We start from the raw sequence: 18,643 nt of genomic DNA, 5'->3' as shown, positions 1-18,643 counted from the left end.
GTAGGAAGCAGTGGGCTTGGAGCTGAGAGCCAGACAGGGTGGGGAAGTCAGAAAGTGTTGAGAGACAAATTAAAGACAGGTTTTTTGTTTTTTTTCATGTGATTTATTGACAATACGAGAAATATAGAAGAACGCCAGCCTCACCTTTAACATGAAGCTAGAATTTCAGAAGAAAACAAAGGGCAGTATTCTCTCGTCTGCTCACCATTGACTGGCAAACATTAGAGATCTAAAAAGGAACTAACAGTCAAAATAACATCAGTAGAACAAGATAACTTCATCAGCCGGTCAACAGATCAGTCATTAAACGTCAAACATGTCAGTAATCAGGAGAGGATTTATTAAACAGCACAAAAGTCTTGATATTTCCACATGTACACAAAATCATAAATATCCCCCAAAACCAAAGTTACAACCTCCTACCTTAACTGGGATCCAAGTCATTATCATTTGAATGCGATAATAAGCCAGATTATATAAGCCACATATTAATAAACCATTTACACTTGAACTGAACAATCTACAGTATTAAGACACAAAGATGTTAGACAGTCGCTCTGTAGAGTCAAAATCAAAAGCAGTTGTTTTCATTAATCCTGGTTATTGTAGATATAAAAGAAACCTTACTAATGTGCTATTTACATGTCTTCTAAAAACATTTCTTTACACTATGCTGTGTGAGGGGGGAAACGAAATTAAAAGCCTTAAATGTCGTTCATCTGGACAGAAATGAAAACCAGAAAAACTTTTCAAAGTGGGATGTTGGGTTGTTAACATGCAACTAAATCGTTTAGTTTGATGAAAAACTCTTTCAATGATAGAAACTTGTGGGCCTTAAAGAACTAAACATCATGAGGTCTGTGTTTTCCCTGCATGGAAGTGATTATAGAGTTTGGGGTCTTCTCTGGTGCACTCTGTGTTCTGTTTCTTCATATCAGCTGGGCTCAGCAGCACATCATTTGAAATATTTGAAATCCAACATAGTGACAGTGGGGTCGACTACTGATATGTTCAAAAAGGGAAAAGAAAAAGAAACAGTGATTTGTTGTTATAATCCCCATATGAATTGAAGCATTTCTGCTCTTCCTGACAGCATGTGGGACAGATTAGAGCTCACACATGACATCCACTTCCTTCTTGCAATTATCACCAGAGGCTGATGTGAAGTTAAACCAAAACTGATAGAAAATGAACACATCATAAAAAAATTCAAAACACAGACACTTGACATGTATGGTCTGATTTGTGCTTCTGTTTGGTCTTTGACAGTCTGAGTGGATCAGCTGTTTCACCTCCTCAGGGACATTACATCATTGTTTGAGTATGCACCATCATGCTGGGTTTCTTTTGCATATGTCGGTCAATATTTATACAGGTTATGTTTCCAGCTATGCAGTAGAGATCTTCACAGGTTCAACATTTTAGACGCAACCCACAACAGACCCAGTAGAAAACCTACCTAAACATGATGTGCATCCAAATAGACCTGAGCATACACCAAATCTAATATCCAAAAAAATCATGTGCTGCCATGGTGAAAAAGAGCAGGAGCCACTCAGGTATTAGACATGTCCACACACAGACCTGAAACAGAACAGGGTCCTACCACACCTCATTAGACTTGAGTAGAATTTGGACCCGAGTGGAGCTCAACTGATAGTGGATTTTTGAAGAAGATACCAATGTTGACATTTGAGATTTTTGAGAACTAAACTTGTCATCACTCTCTGGTGAACAAACACTGTTAAGAAATGACCTTAAACATATCTTTGGCATTTCTGTACTGACATCTTGTTAATTATCAGCAGACATATGATGAATCTGAAGCTTATACTGGCTGGCTGATGTATCGGTCTGGTTTTAGAGCTGAATTGGTTCACTAGGAACTGAGTGGATCTGTGAAGATCTCTACTACATAGTCAAGATCGCCCCCCCCCACTGTCATGTGACCTCCTGCTGTCCCTCACTTGAACACAGCTGGAATCTTTGAGGTCAATGTAAGACAGAGATAATAAGGATCTGTTATCCGATTTGTTAAATATGGAAATGTAACAAACTATTTAGCTGGAGTGAGGTGTGTGTGTGTGTGTGTGTGTGTGTCAGGGTGAGACTGATGTAACAGTTTGTCAATGATGCTCCAATCAGCTGCTGATTGTGGAGCTGAGGATTTATTCTACAGCCTTCAGAGTCATGAAACCTTCCTAACCCACGTACAACCGTTTCATCGCTTTGCTTTTTAAACTGTAAATTTATGTCCCATGATGGTTTTAAATGTGCCGTTCAAACCCAGTCTCAACTTTTTTATCTGCAACTACCAGAAAAAAAAAACAACCATGATTGACATTGGGGCTTAATTATCAACTTCAGTTAAAATACAACTCAAAAATGGGATTCATCTAGTTCCAGAATATATTAAAAAAAAAAAAAAAAAAGAAAAGAAAACACAGTGGAAATGAGAACTTTCCAAACTCAAGAATGAAGCATACATGTAAATCTCAACTCTTGATGAAAAATATTAATTACTGCATTTTAAGGCCTCAACACATCTGTTGTTCTGTCCTTAACCTGTTCAAGAAAGATCATTAACACCAACTTAAAAGCATAAATCATCTTTGTCAAATACAGAAACAAGCCATGACCAAACTGCACCAAGAAGACCTAGAAAGAAACATAAATAAATACATCTATTATTGAGAGACTCGAGGGGTTACAATATTAAGGCAATGCAGTGGCATGTTCTTGGTGTTTTCTCTCATGGAAATCTGGACATTTAAAAGAAATCAAAGATCACACTGAATTAAATAAAGTCATCATTTGTACATGAACAAAAAAAAAAAAAATCCTTAGGGTTTATGTATCCACAAAACCTGACAGCAATTTATCTGGCGTGAGCTGGACACCCTGCTCTTCACAGTGGCACTGGACCCCACGTCCCTGCCCAACACCCTGCGTGACTTCTACCGTTTGTTAGATATCAGTAACCAGATGAGCTGCCCCCCACAGCAAACTGCCCAGGTGCAGCAGTACAACCTCGTTTAGAGCACTCGTATAGCTTGTATTCCCCACAGTAAAGTCAGTGCAATGCTCAAGGTTGCCTCTAACAAAAGGAATTACAATCCCATCGGTTGTGGGCAGGTAACGTGGCTGGCGCCGGGGCAAAAATGAAATAAAACAATTAGAATTAAAAATAAAATAAAAAAATAAAACAACTCGTTAGATGACGAGGGAGAAACAATAAGGGATTAAAGACTGTGTGGTCCAGAGGATAGGTCACACCTCGCTCTAGTGAATGTAGGCCCTGTAGACTGCAGAAATATCGTTGTCCGACTGGTCCAGTGCCTTAGCCCTCTTGTAAACCTGCACAGACACAGAAAGAACAAGGCTTTCAATTGTACTATTGTTATTCTAGCATTTATTATGTTATTGGTCAGACAGGAGAGTGATGCTGGTTGAGCTCTAATAGAGTAAGGTATATTCTGCACAATGCCCAAACACACAATGGCTTGCAGAGAATATTTCTGGCATCTATAATCATGCATCTTTAATTACACTGCAACATATTAAAGTGTTGGAGGGACAAATGAGTTTCCTATTGACCGGGGCTTAACAACACATGACATGACAATGATAGTTTTGGTATTGTCATAACTACCAGTAGTGGAGGGAGGATGTTTTTCTCCTGAGGATGACGCTAAAGGAACTGATGAAGGATCATTCAAATCTAAAGGGTTAATCATCTGTTATTTGAGAACAGGTGTTCTTCATGGAAGATGAGCACCAATCAAAAAAAAAATATATGAAGGATGGTTAAATTCCATTTAGCTGCTTTAGTTTCAGGGTCCTGCTAGAATGGAACTGAGCCATCAATGTGATTAGTAACACCTGTGCTTTTCCTACTATAACAAGTTCAAATATCTGCTGTGAGAATAGAATATTTACAGTGTCCACACCAAACTGTACGGAAACTGAACAAGGAACAACATTGGGCTGGTGGTGGCGCTAGAGGAGAGTCTTTGCGGGAACCATGAACACCCATACAGACAGACTGGGGCTAAATAACCTAATGTATTACATAAAACACATGGCGAGAACTACACAGATGACAGATTTAGAAGACAAGAAAGAGGACATTCAGCTGATTGCCATTTATAGTGCTCTGTGATCATAAACACACATGACCCAGACTTTATGTTCTCCTGATGAATGAGGCACTTCACAAAAATACAGTCAGCTTCACTTTCTACATTCTGTCCCCACACTCTACTCACTTTATCTCTGAAGCCGTCATGTTTCCTAATGTATCCAGTGTGTTTCACTGGCAGCATGTGGAATGTGCCCTGTTCATTATGACTATGTAGATGAAAGAGCCAAGAGAACTGAGAGCAGGCAGGCAGTGTTTCACACAATAGAAAAAGAAAAAGGATTCAACTCTGTTCTTGTTGATCCTTTTCAGTAAAGTTACGAAGAAGAAAAAATAAACATACAATAGGCAAGTGTACACCTGAAATGATAAAGAAAAGCACAGTGTTGTACCTCATTGGCAGCTGCAGCCATTGGGGTTGGATGATTGGCCATGTCGCCCATGGAGATAGCTAGCCTCAAGTCCTTCTGAATGTGTTTCAAATAGTAGTCTGGCTTAAAGTTGCCCTGTAAAATATCTGGACAAGGCAGCAAGAAAAGTTACTGTTAGCACAACTTAAGTAAAGAAGTTTCAGGTAACTGAATAAGTAAACAGATGTGTTAAACTTCCATTGTGTTGACTTACTTTGGCATTTCTGGTCCACAAATGTGCTAGCCATCTGGCCCTGGCACAGGATGTCCAGGAACGTCTGCTGTGATTGGCCGGTGGCCTGGGCCAGGGTTAGTCCCTCTGCAATGGTGGCCATGAAGCTGCCCTGCACCATGTTGAGGATCAGCATCATCCTTGCTGCATTCCCTGCTTCACCTGAAAACACACAAACATCTTTATAATCACATAAAAATAGAAATATGCAGCAGTCACCTAACATCTCTACATCCTCAGGGAGCCCATGCCTGCAGCTGGCAGCCACAGAGCAGGGAACTTGCAGTAAAAGCTCTTCCCGATGAATGTATACAAAATGTAGTCATTGGATGCAGTCTGTCGGCTCGAACACTCAGAGAAATAAACAGGAAGTAGAGAGAAACCAGAGGCTGACAAGAAACATTTAGATCAGCACTTACAGCTTCTGAAGGGTTACAATCTACCTACATTACCTTAAAAGGAATTGTTTTACATTTTGGGATATGTGCTTATTCATTTTCTTGCTGAGAGTTAGATGAGAAAAAGATGTTTACATTTGTCAAAGGCATTCAGTATGACACAGCTACGTATCATACTGAACCAGGAGCTGACTGGTACTGTTACATCCTACATACCCAGGAAGAAGGAGGTCTTGCCCATGGCCTGGAAGCAGCTGCTGCAGTCCTCATAAACTGTTCGGTCACCAGCTGCTAGGATGACCAGCATCCCGTCGTTGGAGAGCTGCTGGCTTCCTGCCACTGGAGCCTCCAGGAAACGGCCACCCCGCGACGTTATCACCTGATATTCAGAGATTGAACAATGAATCACTACTATGAGTGCAACAATGACAACTGCATCCAAGAAAAGTCTCGATTGTTTCAGGGTTTTGGGATACATGGTAAAATGCTTCAATAGGTCCTTTTGATTCTGCATGACTTTATAGTGTGTGTAGTATTGTTATAGCTCCTTAAAATGTGTGTGTGTTTGTGTCAGTATATACCTGTGAGAGTTCTGTGATGGTCTCTGGGTCTACAGTGGACATCTCTACATAGCATTTGCCCGGCCTGATTCCCTGCAGGACTCCGCTGGGACCCATCACCAACTGGAGAAAAAACAAACACAAAGACATGGAGAAGTTATTTTACCGACGAGCCACTAATCACACCTCCGCAGGAAGCCATTTACTGTAGATGATTGTACTCACATCCCTGGCGGCCTTTGGGTCAGACACACAGGAGAAAGTGATATCACACATTGAAGCCACCTCTGCAGGAGTCCGGCCTAACCTGGCACCCTCCTGGATGAACAGGTCACACTGGAACAGAGCAGACAGGGCTCAGAGTCTAATGCAACAGTAGGGGGGAGGGGGGATACTGTTGTTGTGACATGTGTAAAGATGTTACCGCTGTTCACCATTACATTACTTGCCTACTGCTGTTTTTATTCATTTAGTTCATTTTTGCGAATCAGCGCCCATGTTCATCAAATAAAAAAACTCATCTGTGAAACACTAAGCGTGATATCAAAACTAAGTCAGATGACGGATGTTACAGTTATAAATTGAAAGTGTCTGCTCTGTGTCTGCAGCAGCAGCAGAGTCGCAGCATAGAGTATCTTAGTGAGATGTCAGTCCTCCCTCCTGCTCTCTGCTGTCAACACACATGACGCTAGCTGTTAGCGAGCAGCTGCTCTCATGTCTCCTAGGGTCGCGCTGCTTGTTTTTGGCAGAAACTCTCCCGCTGAAGTAGCTGAAGTTATACCATTGGTCGGCTGAATGCCGCCACTTTCTATATCCGTTTCAAATTAAAAGCCCTCATTTCAAAATAAGACTTCTAGCGTTTCATATTAGGGATGTAATGGTACATGTATTCTCCTGAACCGTCACAGTACAGACGTTATGGTTCTGTGCATGCACTCCTAGAAGCTCTGTGACCCAAACAATTACTGTCAAAATAGTTTAATAATCCATTTACTCTGAGTGTGGAACAATAATTCTAGAGCGCAAGTTCCACCCAGAACGTTTTGGCAGTGCACCGCTAGTATGCTCATGGGTATGCTAGCTGGCTTAGCCAAGGTAGCGTGGTTACCCTGTCATCAGAATGACAAACGAGAGACCCATTACACTTACTGAGTGCAACACTACTATTAAAATATGCTTCGTTATCTCAGTAGTGAAATGATACCGTGTCTCCCCGTCCCCCTCCCCTCTCTGTGATGGTCGTCCCCCTGTCTTCTCTGTGCTGGTCAGCTTTTCACTCCGAGATAAGCTGTTCAGAACAACTATAAACACCAGTTCTGAGAGAGAAAAGTGTAATTTAAGTATTGCAGTCAAAGTAGTGGTTTAGTCCCTCTGACTGATATATTATTATATATGACATCATTAGATTATTAATAGTGAAGCATCCGTGTTAGAGCAGCATGTTACTGTTGTAGCTGCTGCAGGTGGAGCTAGTTTACACTACTTTGTATACAGTTAAACTATGAAACTGCGTCAAACAGCTGTCAGCAGGTGGCCTGACTGCTTGCAGGAAACAGAAAAGTTTTCCTTTTCCACTGCACTGTTTCAGTAATAGTTTTGGCCATTGTTGGATATTTACATTTTTCAAAATAAAAGACCAAAATGTTATTTTCTACCTTTCTTACTGAACCGAGACCCCAAAACCCAGGTGCATACTGAACTGTGAATTTTTTGTACCATTACACCCTTATTTCATACACAGTTCAGCCATATACTAGGTTGTGACCTAGTCTTGTTATTCTAATTCTGACACACAACTGGTCAAATCTTTCATGTCAATCATGGGACTTATCTACACTGATGGCAGCATATGTAATGGTTTCCTATCAGATGATGCGTTTGTCTACATTCATCAGGAGAACATGAAGTCTGGCTCATGTGTGTGTCTACATTGATAATGTGTTGCATTATGGTACCTTTTCTGCTGTGCGGTTCCACACTGTGACAACATGACCCATTTTCAACAGGTTGGAAACTATACCGCTACCCATCAGCCCCAGACCCAGGAAGCCTATCCTGGAAGTCCAAGAAAAACAAACTGATTAAAATCATCAACAAACAAACAGTGAAATAAAAAAGTAGGATTCATATGTTTTTGTGTTTTAAGCTTAAAGACAAGAAACCATAGCAAAAGTTCCTGAATGACAACAAAATAAAGTAATAAAATCAGTAATAATAATCCGAGGTGTTAACCTCATGATGTGTTTTCCAGCTAAACTTAGCAAGTCATTTGGTTAATGGTGCTCTGCAGTGAGGATGTGTTAATACCTTTTATCTGTGGGTGTGATGCTGCCATTGATGGCTGTGCTGTCTGCTGCTTGGATAGATGTTGACCCCGTGTCCTACACAATCAAAAGCAACATCACTGTCAATTTCAGACTCAAGCCTTACTTCTGTTACTAAAAACACAACAAAAAGCAAAACATAACGGTATCCAGAAATACTGGGAAGCAACATTTCACCTGTTTATGTTACTACAATTCACATGTTACTTTACCTCCTCGATGATCTTCAGACGCTTGCTAATGGGTTCCATAGATGAGGCCGGCTGTGAGCAAAGAGAACCACAATCCATCAAGAGGTGACAGAATACTCTAGCAAAATGCAGCCTCCTATCGTTCATTAGAAAGACACATGGAATCCCCCACTTAAGATCACACATTGTGGAGGTGTGTCAGTACAAACATGATGTTTAATCCACTGCTGGGCTGACTTGTTATTCTGACCGCCTTACATCTTTCCATTCCCTGTTCACTGAATACATGTACACAGGAGACCGGGTTATTGGGAAAAAATCAGATCACAGCAGAAATTCAGAAAACACAAACATAAAGCTGGTCAGTAGTGTGGTATGTGTCTAAACCACCACAACACTAGCAGGAGGGCCGTGGCTAGTAGATTTTAAGTGCATCAATGTTTTTCCTGAATGTGCATGTGTTTGAATTGGAGCTCAACTGTGGAAACCAGCTTTAAGTCAGTTACATTCACTAAACTGTTGTGTCTCCTGTGTCCATGAACAAGACACTCACCCAAAACTGCTCAAGATGTATGTGTATGGGAAAAGTGTAATTCACTTTGGACAAAAGCTTCTGCTGAATGTAATGAAATGCTACATACACATTATCATTCTAGATTTATAAAAATCACATTTTATTATAAACAAGTTACAATTTCATAAACAGTTACTATCAAACACTATGTGGATCGGTCCTGTCTGACTGACAGCTGGTCAGTATTAATGGGACCAGTATCAATGCAACAATAAGCCATTCACTAGAATGGTGTGATGAAATTGTTTTTTCTGAGTTTCATCTTATCTTAATAATCATAAAAACCAGATTTAAAAATGGACCTGTGCCCAGGGACATTTAGAGCTGCATGTACAAACGTCATTGTTCAAAGCCCTCGCAGGCTGACATGACAGAGGATTTATCAGTCTGACCACAGACTGTTTCAGTTTAACTGTTACAGGCCCACATGGGGGGGATGACATTAGAAACACTACTGCCTCTGGGAAACTCCGCTTGGGTGTGTCCGGATAAAGATCTATATCATTATTACAGATGATTACATCAGAGCCAAACTGACACGTTGGAGTATGCAAAACTATAGAGTGTCAGGCTGTCAAATGAGATCAGACATGCAGAGCTGAAGCACTATTTAAAAACCTCCTATTACAACAGAAGAAACAATGATAGGGTGCAGATGTTACAATGCTTACCTTCTCAGACTGGCTGAGCAGGAAGTGATGGAAATGTGGGTCGTCCTTCACAGGCTACAACAGAAGAAGAGTTGAGTGGGAAAGAGTTCTCTTTGGATATGCACTGACGTAAGAGAGAATCTACATCTACACTGCACAATGCCGACACATCAGGGCTCCCCCTCATGATCCATATACAATCTGACATGATTTTCTGTTTTCTGAGTTTCTGGAAAAATTTGGGAGTAGAATCCACAGCCTAAATATGTGATTCCCTCCTTGTGTGTTAGTGGTGAAAGTATCAATAAAACTTTATGTCCCTTCACTGTTCCATAGCAATAGTAGAATTAACTCACAAAATACAATATAGTACAAACTACACAGCCAGTGTGTGTGTTCAACTGTTTATGAATCAGATTGGAAGAAATAACAACATACTAGCCACACTGGCTGACTCTTTAAATACTCACATCATAGCAGTCTAACAAGATTTGCATTACTCCAGCACAGTCTGCCGTTCACTTCAAAACTAGTTTTACAACTGACACGAAGGCTACGTGCTTTTTATGGTGTATGGCGTCTCAATTACAGCTAAGGTCCATGAGTTCTCTCATTTCTTCAATGAAACCAGTTGATCACTGTGGAACTATCCTCCAGCTAATAATCATATGTAACATTACAGTTGTTGTTTTTTTTTGGGGGGGGGGGGGGGGGGGGGGGGGGGGGGGGGGGGTGGTAAATGAAAGCAGTCTCTCAGTAACAGAGTGCTGTGAAACCAGACAGCCTCTGACTCCAGTGTTTCAGGTACTGTGTGCTTTGATTAAAATCATTTCAACTCAGAAAGTTCACCATCTGCTTCTCCCTATGTAAGTGGAAACTGTTGACGTTTGTACTTCAATTTCAGCCTTTAAATAAAAACATGTCATTAAATCAGATTTAGATAAATATAACATCGTTAAAGGCAGATTTTTGTTGCATTATTCTAATTGGAGGAAATGGTGATGTTTTGTATCGATTGACAACTGAAACCAGGAAATGGACTGAAATGATTCTGTTTACAACTTGCCAGACTATAAAAAGACTCTATTGGCTGACTGCGTTTGACACATAAACTCCAGTTTGTTTTTTTAAAAGTAACAAATTAAGTATATACATTGTTTTCACTATGAAAAATGAATAGATATACATAGTAATGTACATTTAGGCACTTTCACAAGTACAATATTTTTATGCAGTTTTTGGAGTTCCATACTTGTTGCATGTGAAGTGCAAGAGCAAAGTGACCATTTGTGATGGTTGTTTCCACTGACATAGACAAACAGTTCATGGCTCAACCTTTATTTAGGGGTATTTCTTCTCACACACACACACACACACACACACACTCACACATATACACGGTGGTCATTCTGGTCTAATGGATTGGTTCACATTTTTTCAAGTCTGCCTTTGAACAATACTTGCATGCCCATGGTTTTTGCCTGCTGTAATCATACTGTTCATACTGGTGACAAAGAGATCCTTTCTTAAAGCTATTTCAATATAAATTATGGACAAAACCCACAGTTCTCAATCTGCGTAAAAACACATTCCAACGTTCAGCTGAAAGTAATATGAGACTTCACAGTTTGAATTAGACAAATCAACCGACACGAATGCTGATATCTTCCAAGGTCTTTGTGTTGTTATCCCTCCACCATAGATCAGCACACAATGTCTTTGTGTTTCTCCGGGGAATCACAGAGAGATTTTCTTTGTTTTGTTCACATGGGCACCTGACTATTGTTTTAAAACATATTTGAAAAAGTGTGAACCAATCCTCTAAGAGCATTTTATGTAGAGTGGTCATCAACCCTGGTCCTGAGGAGCAGGTAGGCTCTCATTACTACAAGACGCTCACAGAAAACCACACAGCTGACCAGCGAATCACAACGTTTTCTGGGTCAACTGAAACAAAAGCTCAGAGTTGGTGACCAGCTCAACAGCACACGCAAAAACCAACAGTTTCAGTAGTCAAGAGTGAGCACCAAACAGGTCAGAAGGGAAAGGTCTGCAGTTTCGGGTGATTTAAGCCAAAGGTTAAGGTCAGGTAGAAGAACAGAAAGGCAAGGCAGGCTTGGTGGGAAGGGGGGTTTCACCTACACTGCTTTCCCATTTGAATCCTGAGCCAGGTCCAGCCCCCAGCCTCTCAATAGTGGACGGCTCGGGGTCAGAGTCAGTTAAGTCCTTTAAGGAGGAGAGAGACACATGTTCACCTTTTAAATCAAAAGGGTGAATCTGTAGAGGTCCATGTCTGCTGTAGTGGGGGGGGACGTTTCTCATACACGGAGGAGACAGTACTGAAGACCGATTTCAAAGAATTCCGATTACCTCTACTGTAACCTGGACAAATAAAAGCAAACTGATCTCATGGATATATACCACTAGAACTAAGTGAAAATATACTGTCTGGTTTTATTATTTGGGTGATCTGACTCTAAGTAAATGGCACTGATTTCAGAAGTCTGGTGTCATGACAACATTAGCTCCACAGACGCTGCTGCTCCTTACTGTAACCTGTTACATTGTAGGCATCTGTCAGGTTGACAGCTCCTTCTGGAAGTTATGTAAACTGAACACTGGAAGTATGCATCACTTTTGATGCTCTACTGCAGAAGCTAAATGGAAAATAGAATGTATTATAAAAAAAGGGTAGTGATGAAATCTGACAGAAACTGTATTTAAGCTCTTTTCCACTCGACAGGTTCCTTTAAATATTTGAGAGTAAACCTCTCCTTCACCAATGTTTGACAGGATAATGTTTTTAACTCAGTGTCCTACTGACCTTCTCAGAGGGGTCCTTCAGGGCACTGAGATCCTCATCATCCTCCTCTAGTATTTTCAGTGGCTTGTTAGGCGTCTTCTTTCCTTTTGAGTCTCCTTTGCCATCTGAGTTCTGTTAAAGAAAAAGATCATCACTTTGTGTAAACATTACAAGAAAGGTCTCAGCTGTCTGACAACTGTTTGAATTGAACGTGGGTCTAAAATAAGCTTGTCTAAGCAGAAGGGAAAAGTGATTTCCACAATGTTGAAGTCAAGTCTTTCTGGTGGGCAGATGGCCTCCACAGAGACCATGTGTCCACCTGAATAAACATTTGCTGACACTGAACATGATACTGGGGAGTGTTTCATGGAGGAGGCTTGAAGGAGCGGAGCTAATTAAGAGAAGTCTCACTTCATTAATCGTTAATTTGATTAGATCAGTTTCAGTGGTGGAAACAGACATGTCCTGTGTTTGTGTGCTGTGGTGACACAACAGCAAGGCTGGACAATATCATGATTGTCACATTTACTAGGTATGGATAGATAAAGGAATATATTTAAAAATTGCATTGGAGCTCCTATTAATTCTTTTCTTTATTTCTTTTCTGTGTTCCTGGTTCATGTCTCTTGTGAATATCAAAACAAGTGATAGTTTTATTCACACCTTGGTTGCTTCACGTATAAAAACATGTTTACACCAATCGTGTGTTTGAGGTGGTCGAACTAATTGCTTGTGTTTCCTCTCAAAGCTACAAATACTTTCCGTGCCAGTTGTTATAAGAAGACAACCTTTTGAAGCTACTTGACAACTGCTTAATTGCTGATGGCCATGCTAACAACCCGCTTCATGCACAACAACACATCCTGTTTCCTTCCCAACACAAGATAACATGTACACTAACACAGGCAGTTATTTGACCAACTGCATATTATACAACCAGTACAAGAAATATTGTGAGCATACATATGTATGAGTGCATATTAATACCTGGAACTTAACACCAGTTGTGCGTCAGTGATCCTGCTTTTTCTTTCCATTACATATTTCTGTTATATTACTTATTATATATTATTATATTTTACAGCACTGTACGGCCACTGCCCTGTTAGGCCATATTCACACCAAATCAAGTGGTGCGGCCCACCGCCGCTGGCTCCAACAATCAGAAAAACAATCAGAAAATAACATTTTATGGATGTGATTCACCAGCTTTCTCACTACCAGCACTCCCTCTCTTCATTCACTCTCCAGCTCGCTCAACCACAGCTGCTCTCTCTCTTTTTCTCTTGTCTTTTTTAAAATGAGTCAGGAGGCAGACTAGAGTCTAACTTTACTTTTAACATTATCAAACAAAGAGAAATATCCTCCTCCCCTCCTCCTGGTAACATCTTTTAACTCCGTCATTGGCAGAGTTTACAGCTCTGATCACTCTGATCTCCGGCTGTGATTGGCCTTCAGCCGCAGTGATGTCGGGTTGCGTTTCTCCAAAAGTTGACTCTGGCTCAACTTTCCGGCCACAGTCCAGCGCGGCGCCGCAGCAGCCAAAACGCCCGCAGCTGAAGCGCACCACCCCCATTCAAATGAATGTGAGAAGTGGCGTTTTCACTGCACTGCCTGATTTGGTCTAAATACGGCTTTACGGTACAGTCCAGAGCATCTACAAAACAGCCAGCCACCCCAAACTAAACTTCTACAACAGCCTCCATATATATATATATATATATCCTGACAACACTTTCAGCCACAGTGATGATCTGACTGGACATACAGAAACAAGAATAAACAAGGCACACATGACACTGCTATGCACTCCTTTTCTACTTCCATTATGGTCAGGTTTGTTAAGTCATTTTGAGACACAACATGCTGTAGTCTGCCATACTATTATGCTTTGCTGCTCTGGGTACAATGTCATTCTAATACTTCCACTAACATAATTACATTTGGATCTTTGGCTCCTGGACCGCTGATTTGAATAATCAACTTTTGGGGGGAAGCTCTGGTACTCTCAAGTGGATTAAAAAGGGGAATACTACAAATGGCAGTCTGTGTGATGGAATGAGACACATTAACATTACTTTAATTAGGTCAGTAGGACGTTCATTATGTCCGTTTTCAAACAGGAATTTGTAGATTCCAGATCCCCAACACAACAATCAAACCCCTTCTTTTCTGGCACAGTTAAAGGACAGGTTCACCATTTTTCAAGTCTGTCTTAAAACAACAGTCAGGAGTCCAAATGAACTGTAGTCATTCCTCCTGTTGATACTGATCATTAGTAGATTCATTCAGTCAGTGTGCCATTTCTAAAAGTTCACATTCAATTGTTCCATTTGTTGCATGTGTATAAAAAAAAAAAGACTCATACTAAAACCAAGAGGATGTGTTTCTTGAGATGCAACAAACATGTGAAGCGTTATAGGACGACTCCCTCACCTGTTCTTTCCCCTTTGCTTTCTTTAGGAAGTCCTCCACTGCATCCACCGCCTGCTGGAAGCGCTTGCCTTTATTTATCTTGATCATCTCCTCTTTGTGGGCGTGGTAGGGCTTCAGCTGTTCTACTTTGATCCAGGCACTGGACAAGCACACAAAAACACAGCTCTTACACATCTGATGGAGGAAAAAATTGCAAGTTCAGTCAGAATTGATAGCTTACTGTCTGCTGTAGACTTACTGGTCTTCAGTTCCAAAGAATTTCACAAAATGGCATTTTTTGCCCCTTGGCTTTTTCAGGTCCTTGGGAGGGCTTACTATCTGAAATGTGAATAGATGTTTGAGTAGAACATTAGCACAAGGTTTGTCATGCAAATGCTGGAATTTCTTTTCCTTTAAACCATCACTCTTTACCTTTCCTGGCCATGGTGGGTAACGCCCAAGCTTCCCCCTGAAATGAGAGCGATACGTTTAGTCCTGGTATGTCTTTCTGCCGAGTACAGAGATGCATTAAGACACTTCACTGTATTTCACCAAGCAGTGCTTTCTATCAGTTCAATTTCAGCTAACCAATTACACTAATTGCTGCTAGAGCTGAGTATTGAACATCAATAAGTTCTTGGTACCAACTGAAAAGTGTCCAAAGCACAGAGCATCAAAAACTGTCAAGTACACCAAGCCAGATCCACGTGTCCGGTCGGATTCTGATGCTTATTAACTTTGATCCAATAATTTATGATTGAAATCAAAAATGTGCTCTTCTTTGCTTCTTCTTATATGACTGTATGTATTGAAACTCAGGCGTAGTAACCAGCACTAGAGTCAAACATTTCAAACGACACCCAGCTCTTCTTGCTGCTGGTTCTTACAGTGTAAGACTACAAACACGGAGTAAAAAACAGCAGCACTGTAAAACAAGTTAACTGTATTAATCTACTGAAATACAGGGAGCAGACAAACTAGTAAATATCTTACACCATATTTAAACTGAAGCAGTGTTGCCTAATCTAGTGAGGCTCATGGTGTTTCATCTGTTGTGGCTGTCAGCTGTTCATAAAGAATTATCCCATGCTGTTTTTCAGTAATAGTTGACATAGATATATCCTGTTGTCTCTCTTAGTTTGCTGTTATATTCTCATAAGTTTTAGAAACATTTCCTCTTGCCATATTACATAACTGCCGTGTTTGTGAAAGCAATTCAGACAGCAACTTCTGTACGCCTCACTTAAAAGAGTCATATATAAAGTAGAACACTATTGAGCAGCAGCCATGTGTCAGATATAGCCTAATCTGTCTGATTACTTTTTAAAATAAGATAATCAAAACAATATTAGGCAGCTAAACAATGTGGCAAGAGAAAACAGCCGCTGATTGAATCGCTGGTGTTCTGAAATTTGGCGATTAATCAGGTCTGAAGTAACAAATGTTCAACAATGTCGTTATGCTCATGCACAGTGCAACTCTCAGTTACTATGTTGTTTATGTAGCGTCGCTGTCTTGCTGTAATGCAACGATAGATGAAAACACATCATGTGAAACACAAACTGCTACTACAATAATGGTAACGACCAGTTTGATGAATCTCTACACACAAATAAATCGCCTTATCGTTCGGGTTAAATCAACCTACATCCAGATAATACAGATAAACGCGAGTCTGCAGAGAAAGAGCTGCTACAGTTATCACGGAAACAGAGCAGATGCAAACAGTAGATATCCGCTTACGATGCTAGCGACGCTCGTCATGGACCGAAATTTCTACAACACTGGACATTTTAAGTGTTTGATGAGGATTTACAGATAAACACTTTGGTGCAAGAATTACAACTGTAAAATGCATAGTTGTGTCCGGAAAAAAACGAAAACCTAGTTTCGGTCTGAACCTTTTTGGTAGCTTATCCGCTAACGTTAGCTAGCAGCTAACGAGGGCTGTTGGCTGAGTCAGCTCGGCTGGCAGTTTGTTTGGGTTGACCATCAACTAACCTACGTCAGGTTAAAACCAACAAGAAATATGAATCTTCGACTAACTGGTTAATACGACACTGCTTTGTGTAATGCAAGACAAATGATCAGAAATAGAGGCGTTTAACAATGTTAAACGGTTATCTCACCACACTAGATCCCCAATCCTCAAATGCACCGTCGCCATCTTACAACTTTAATAAAACGTCGCACTGAATGAAGGAGAAGACAACACACACCCACTAATCACACTTCCTCTCTGTGCAACATCCGCTATTGTTACTTTCAAACACGCTGAAACTAGTTTCTAACAAGCCTACACATACACAATATATATATATGTATATATATATATATATATATATATATATACACACACACACACACAGTAATTATATTTAATATATATGTGTAATACATAGAAAACTGAACAACTAATAAATTGAAATGACTGAACAAAAACAAAACAGATGCAGTGATGTTGGATATACGTAGCTGCCAGATAATATATTATATAATATAATAGCCCATTTTATTATGATTCACATAATATCGGCACCATAAGAATACATAAGAATAAGATAAGAAGCTTTTTTAATACCTCCATGAGTTGCACTGAATATTAGCTTTATGCTCAGCCCTTTTTAGGAATTACTGCCACCTATTGGTGGGAGGACGACGAGCCTCATTGTTGTGGGTCTCCAATTTCTCCCTCTCTCTTTGGGTCTATGTGATATCACAAACTGCAGATCACAGAGTGTTTATAAAAGTTATCTACAGAAAGAAAAAAAATCCTAAACGTACGCAATCAGAGAAGGAAATATTCATAGTTTTTCATATTATTTGGACAGATATGTCAGCAATTACTGAAATGCGCCCTAACCCCTCAAATAATTATGTTCATGTACACGTGCATGTACATAGGCTATGTCACATAACGACAGTGGAGGAGAGTAAATACATTTACTAAAGCACTGTACATTTCTGATGTGTCTATTCATTACTTAAAGTCCCCCTCCACTCAGAAATGTATTTTTCTTCTTGCTACTTCACTTGGATGTTTGAGCTTCTCTGTGCATACAGATGCATGTGCAGAGTTTGTCTCTAGAGGGCTGTTTTCACATTCATCTACTGAAAGTGGATTGTTTCTTTGTGCTCATTGAAAATCTGATTTGGCTCAGTATGCCACAAGTGTGATGAATGAATGTGAGAATGGACTTTTCAATGAAGCAGAAGACATCTTGTGTCCAGCAGTTCAACTTTTCAAATGAACAATATTTGTGTGTTTATAGATTCTGGAGTTTTTCATGAGGGAGAAGCAGCAGAAGCCATATTAAGGATTTTAACATGGTAATTATACTTTTTAAAAAATACCATATCAGACATACTTTATTGTTCCAAGCAGAGTATTTGTATATGTCTTAATACATGTCTGGGGGGGATCTTTAAGTATTTCCATTTATTCTACTTTATTCTCCTGATACTCCCGATGCTCATTCCAGAGGGAAATATTATACTTTTTAGTCATCTTATTATTATATAATTTTATCATTACCAATACATTAATGTGTAAGCAGCATTTGGATGCTGTGGTAGTAGGTCATAATGGAGCCATGTTTAACTCCTTTATATACCTTTGGCTCTTACACTGATCAGATGTTTTGTATGTAAATATTAATCTGCAATCTCTGTCAGATACATGGACTGTACACTATTAATGACACTTTTACTTTTAATACTTATAGCACACATTTATGATAATATATATTTTGAATGCAAAACTTTTACTTGTAAAGGAGCATTTCTACACTGTGGTGTTGCACGAGTTTAACTCACTAAGTAGGCTAGTGTAGGTTGTGTGCGAGAGAGAGACACACACATACACAGACAAGAGAGAGAGAGAGAGAGAGAGAGAGAGAGAGAGAGAGAGAGAGAGAGAGAGAGAACGTGATGTGAGTAAGAAGT

The 18,643-nt window shown here is 40.0% G+C and overlaps 1 protein-coding gene across 2 annotated transcripts; it reads right to left on the bottom strand.

The window, feature by feature from the left end:
* Nucleotides 1–319: 319 nt before the first annotated feature.
* On the bottom strand, nt 320–16,926 carry glyr1 (glyoxylate reductase 1 homolog (Arabidopsis)). Of its 2 annotated transcripts, XM_042394085.1 has the most exons (16): nt 16,828–16,926; nt 15,131–15,167; nt 14,958–15,037; nt 14,720–14,858; nt 12,305–12,415; nt 11,623–11,706; nt 9,502–9,555; nt 8,278–8,328; nt 8,049–8,122; nt 7,697–7,796; nt 5,967–6,077; nt 5,763–5,864; nt 5,398–5,560; nt 4,766–4,945; nt 4,534–4,658; nt 320–3,357 (listed from the first exon to the last, which is right to left on the bottom strand). In XM_042394085.1, exons 1-16 carry the CDS (start codon nt 16,863–16,865, stop codon nt 3,283–3,285), a joined length of 1,524 nt encoding a protein of 507 aa, XP_042250019.1. In that variant the 5' UTR covers nt 16,866–16,926; the 3' UTR covers nt 320–3,282. The 2 variants fall into 2 exon arrangements, with proteins under 2 accessions (XP_042250019.1, XP_042250020.1); XM_042394086.1 differs by lacking the exon at nt 11,623–11,706.
* Between the last annotated feature and the right edge of the window lie 1,717 nt (nt 16,927–18,643).

The sequence above is a fragment of the Thunnus maccoyii genome, chromosome 18 (genome assembly GCF_910596095.1).
Source record: "Thunnus maccoyii chromosome 18, fThuMac1.1, whole genome shotgun sequence".
Classification (NCBI taxonomy): domain Eukaryota; kingdom Metazoa; phylum Chordata; class Actinopteri; order Scombriformes; family Scombridae; genus Thunnus; species Thunnus maccoyii.
This window is presented reverse-complemented; position numbering and strand designations above follow the sequence as displayed.

Excerpts from the sequence above, each read along its gene's own strand:
- glyr1 (XM_042394085.1), bottom strand. The coding sequence starts at position 16,865 with ATGGCGACGGTGCATTTGAGGATTGGGGATCTAGTGTG. Across the intron at positions 6,078-7,696 it reads GGAACCGCACAGCAGAAAAG|TGTGACCTGTTCATCCAGGA; the intron begins GTACCATAATGC and ends GCTCTGTTCCAG. Across the intron at positions 5,561-5,762 it reads CCATCACAGAACTCTCACAG|GTGATAACGTCGCGGGGTGG; the intron begins GTATATACTGAC and ends TCTGAATATCAG.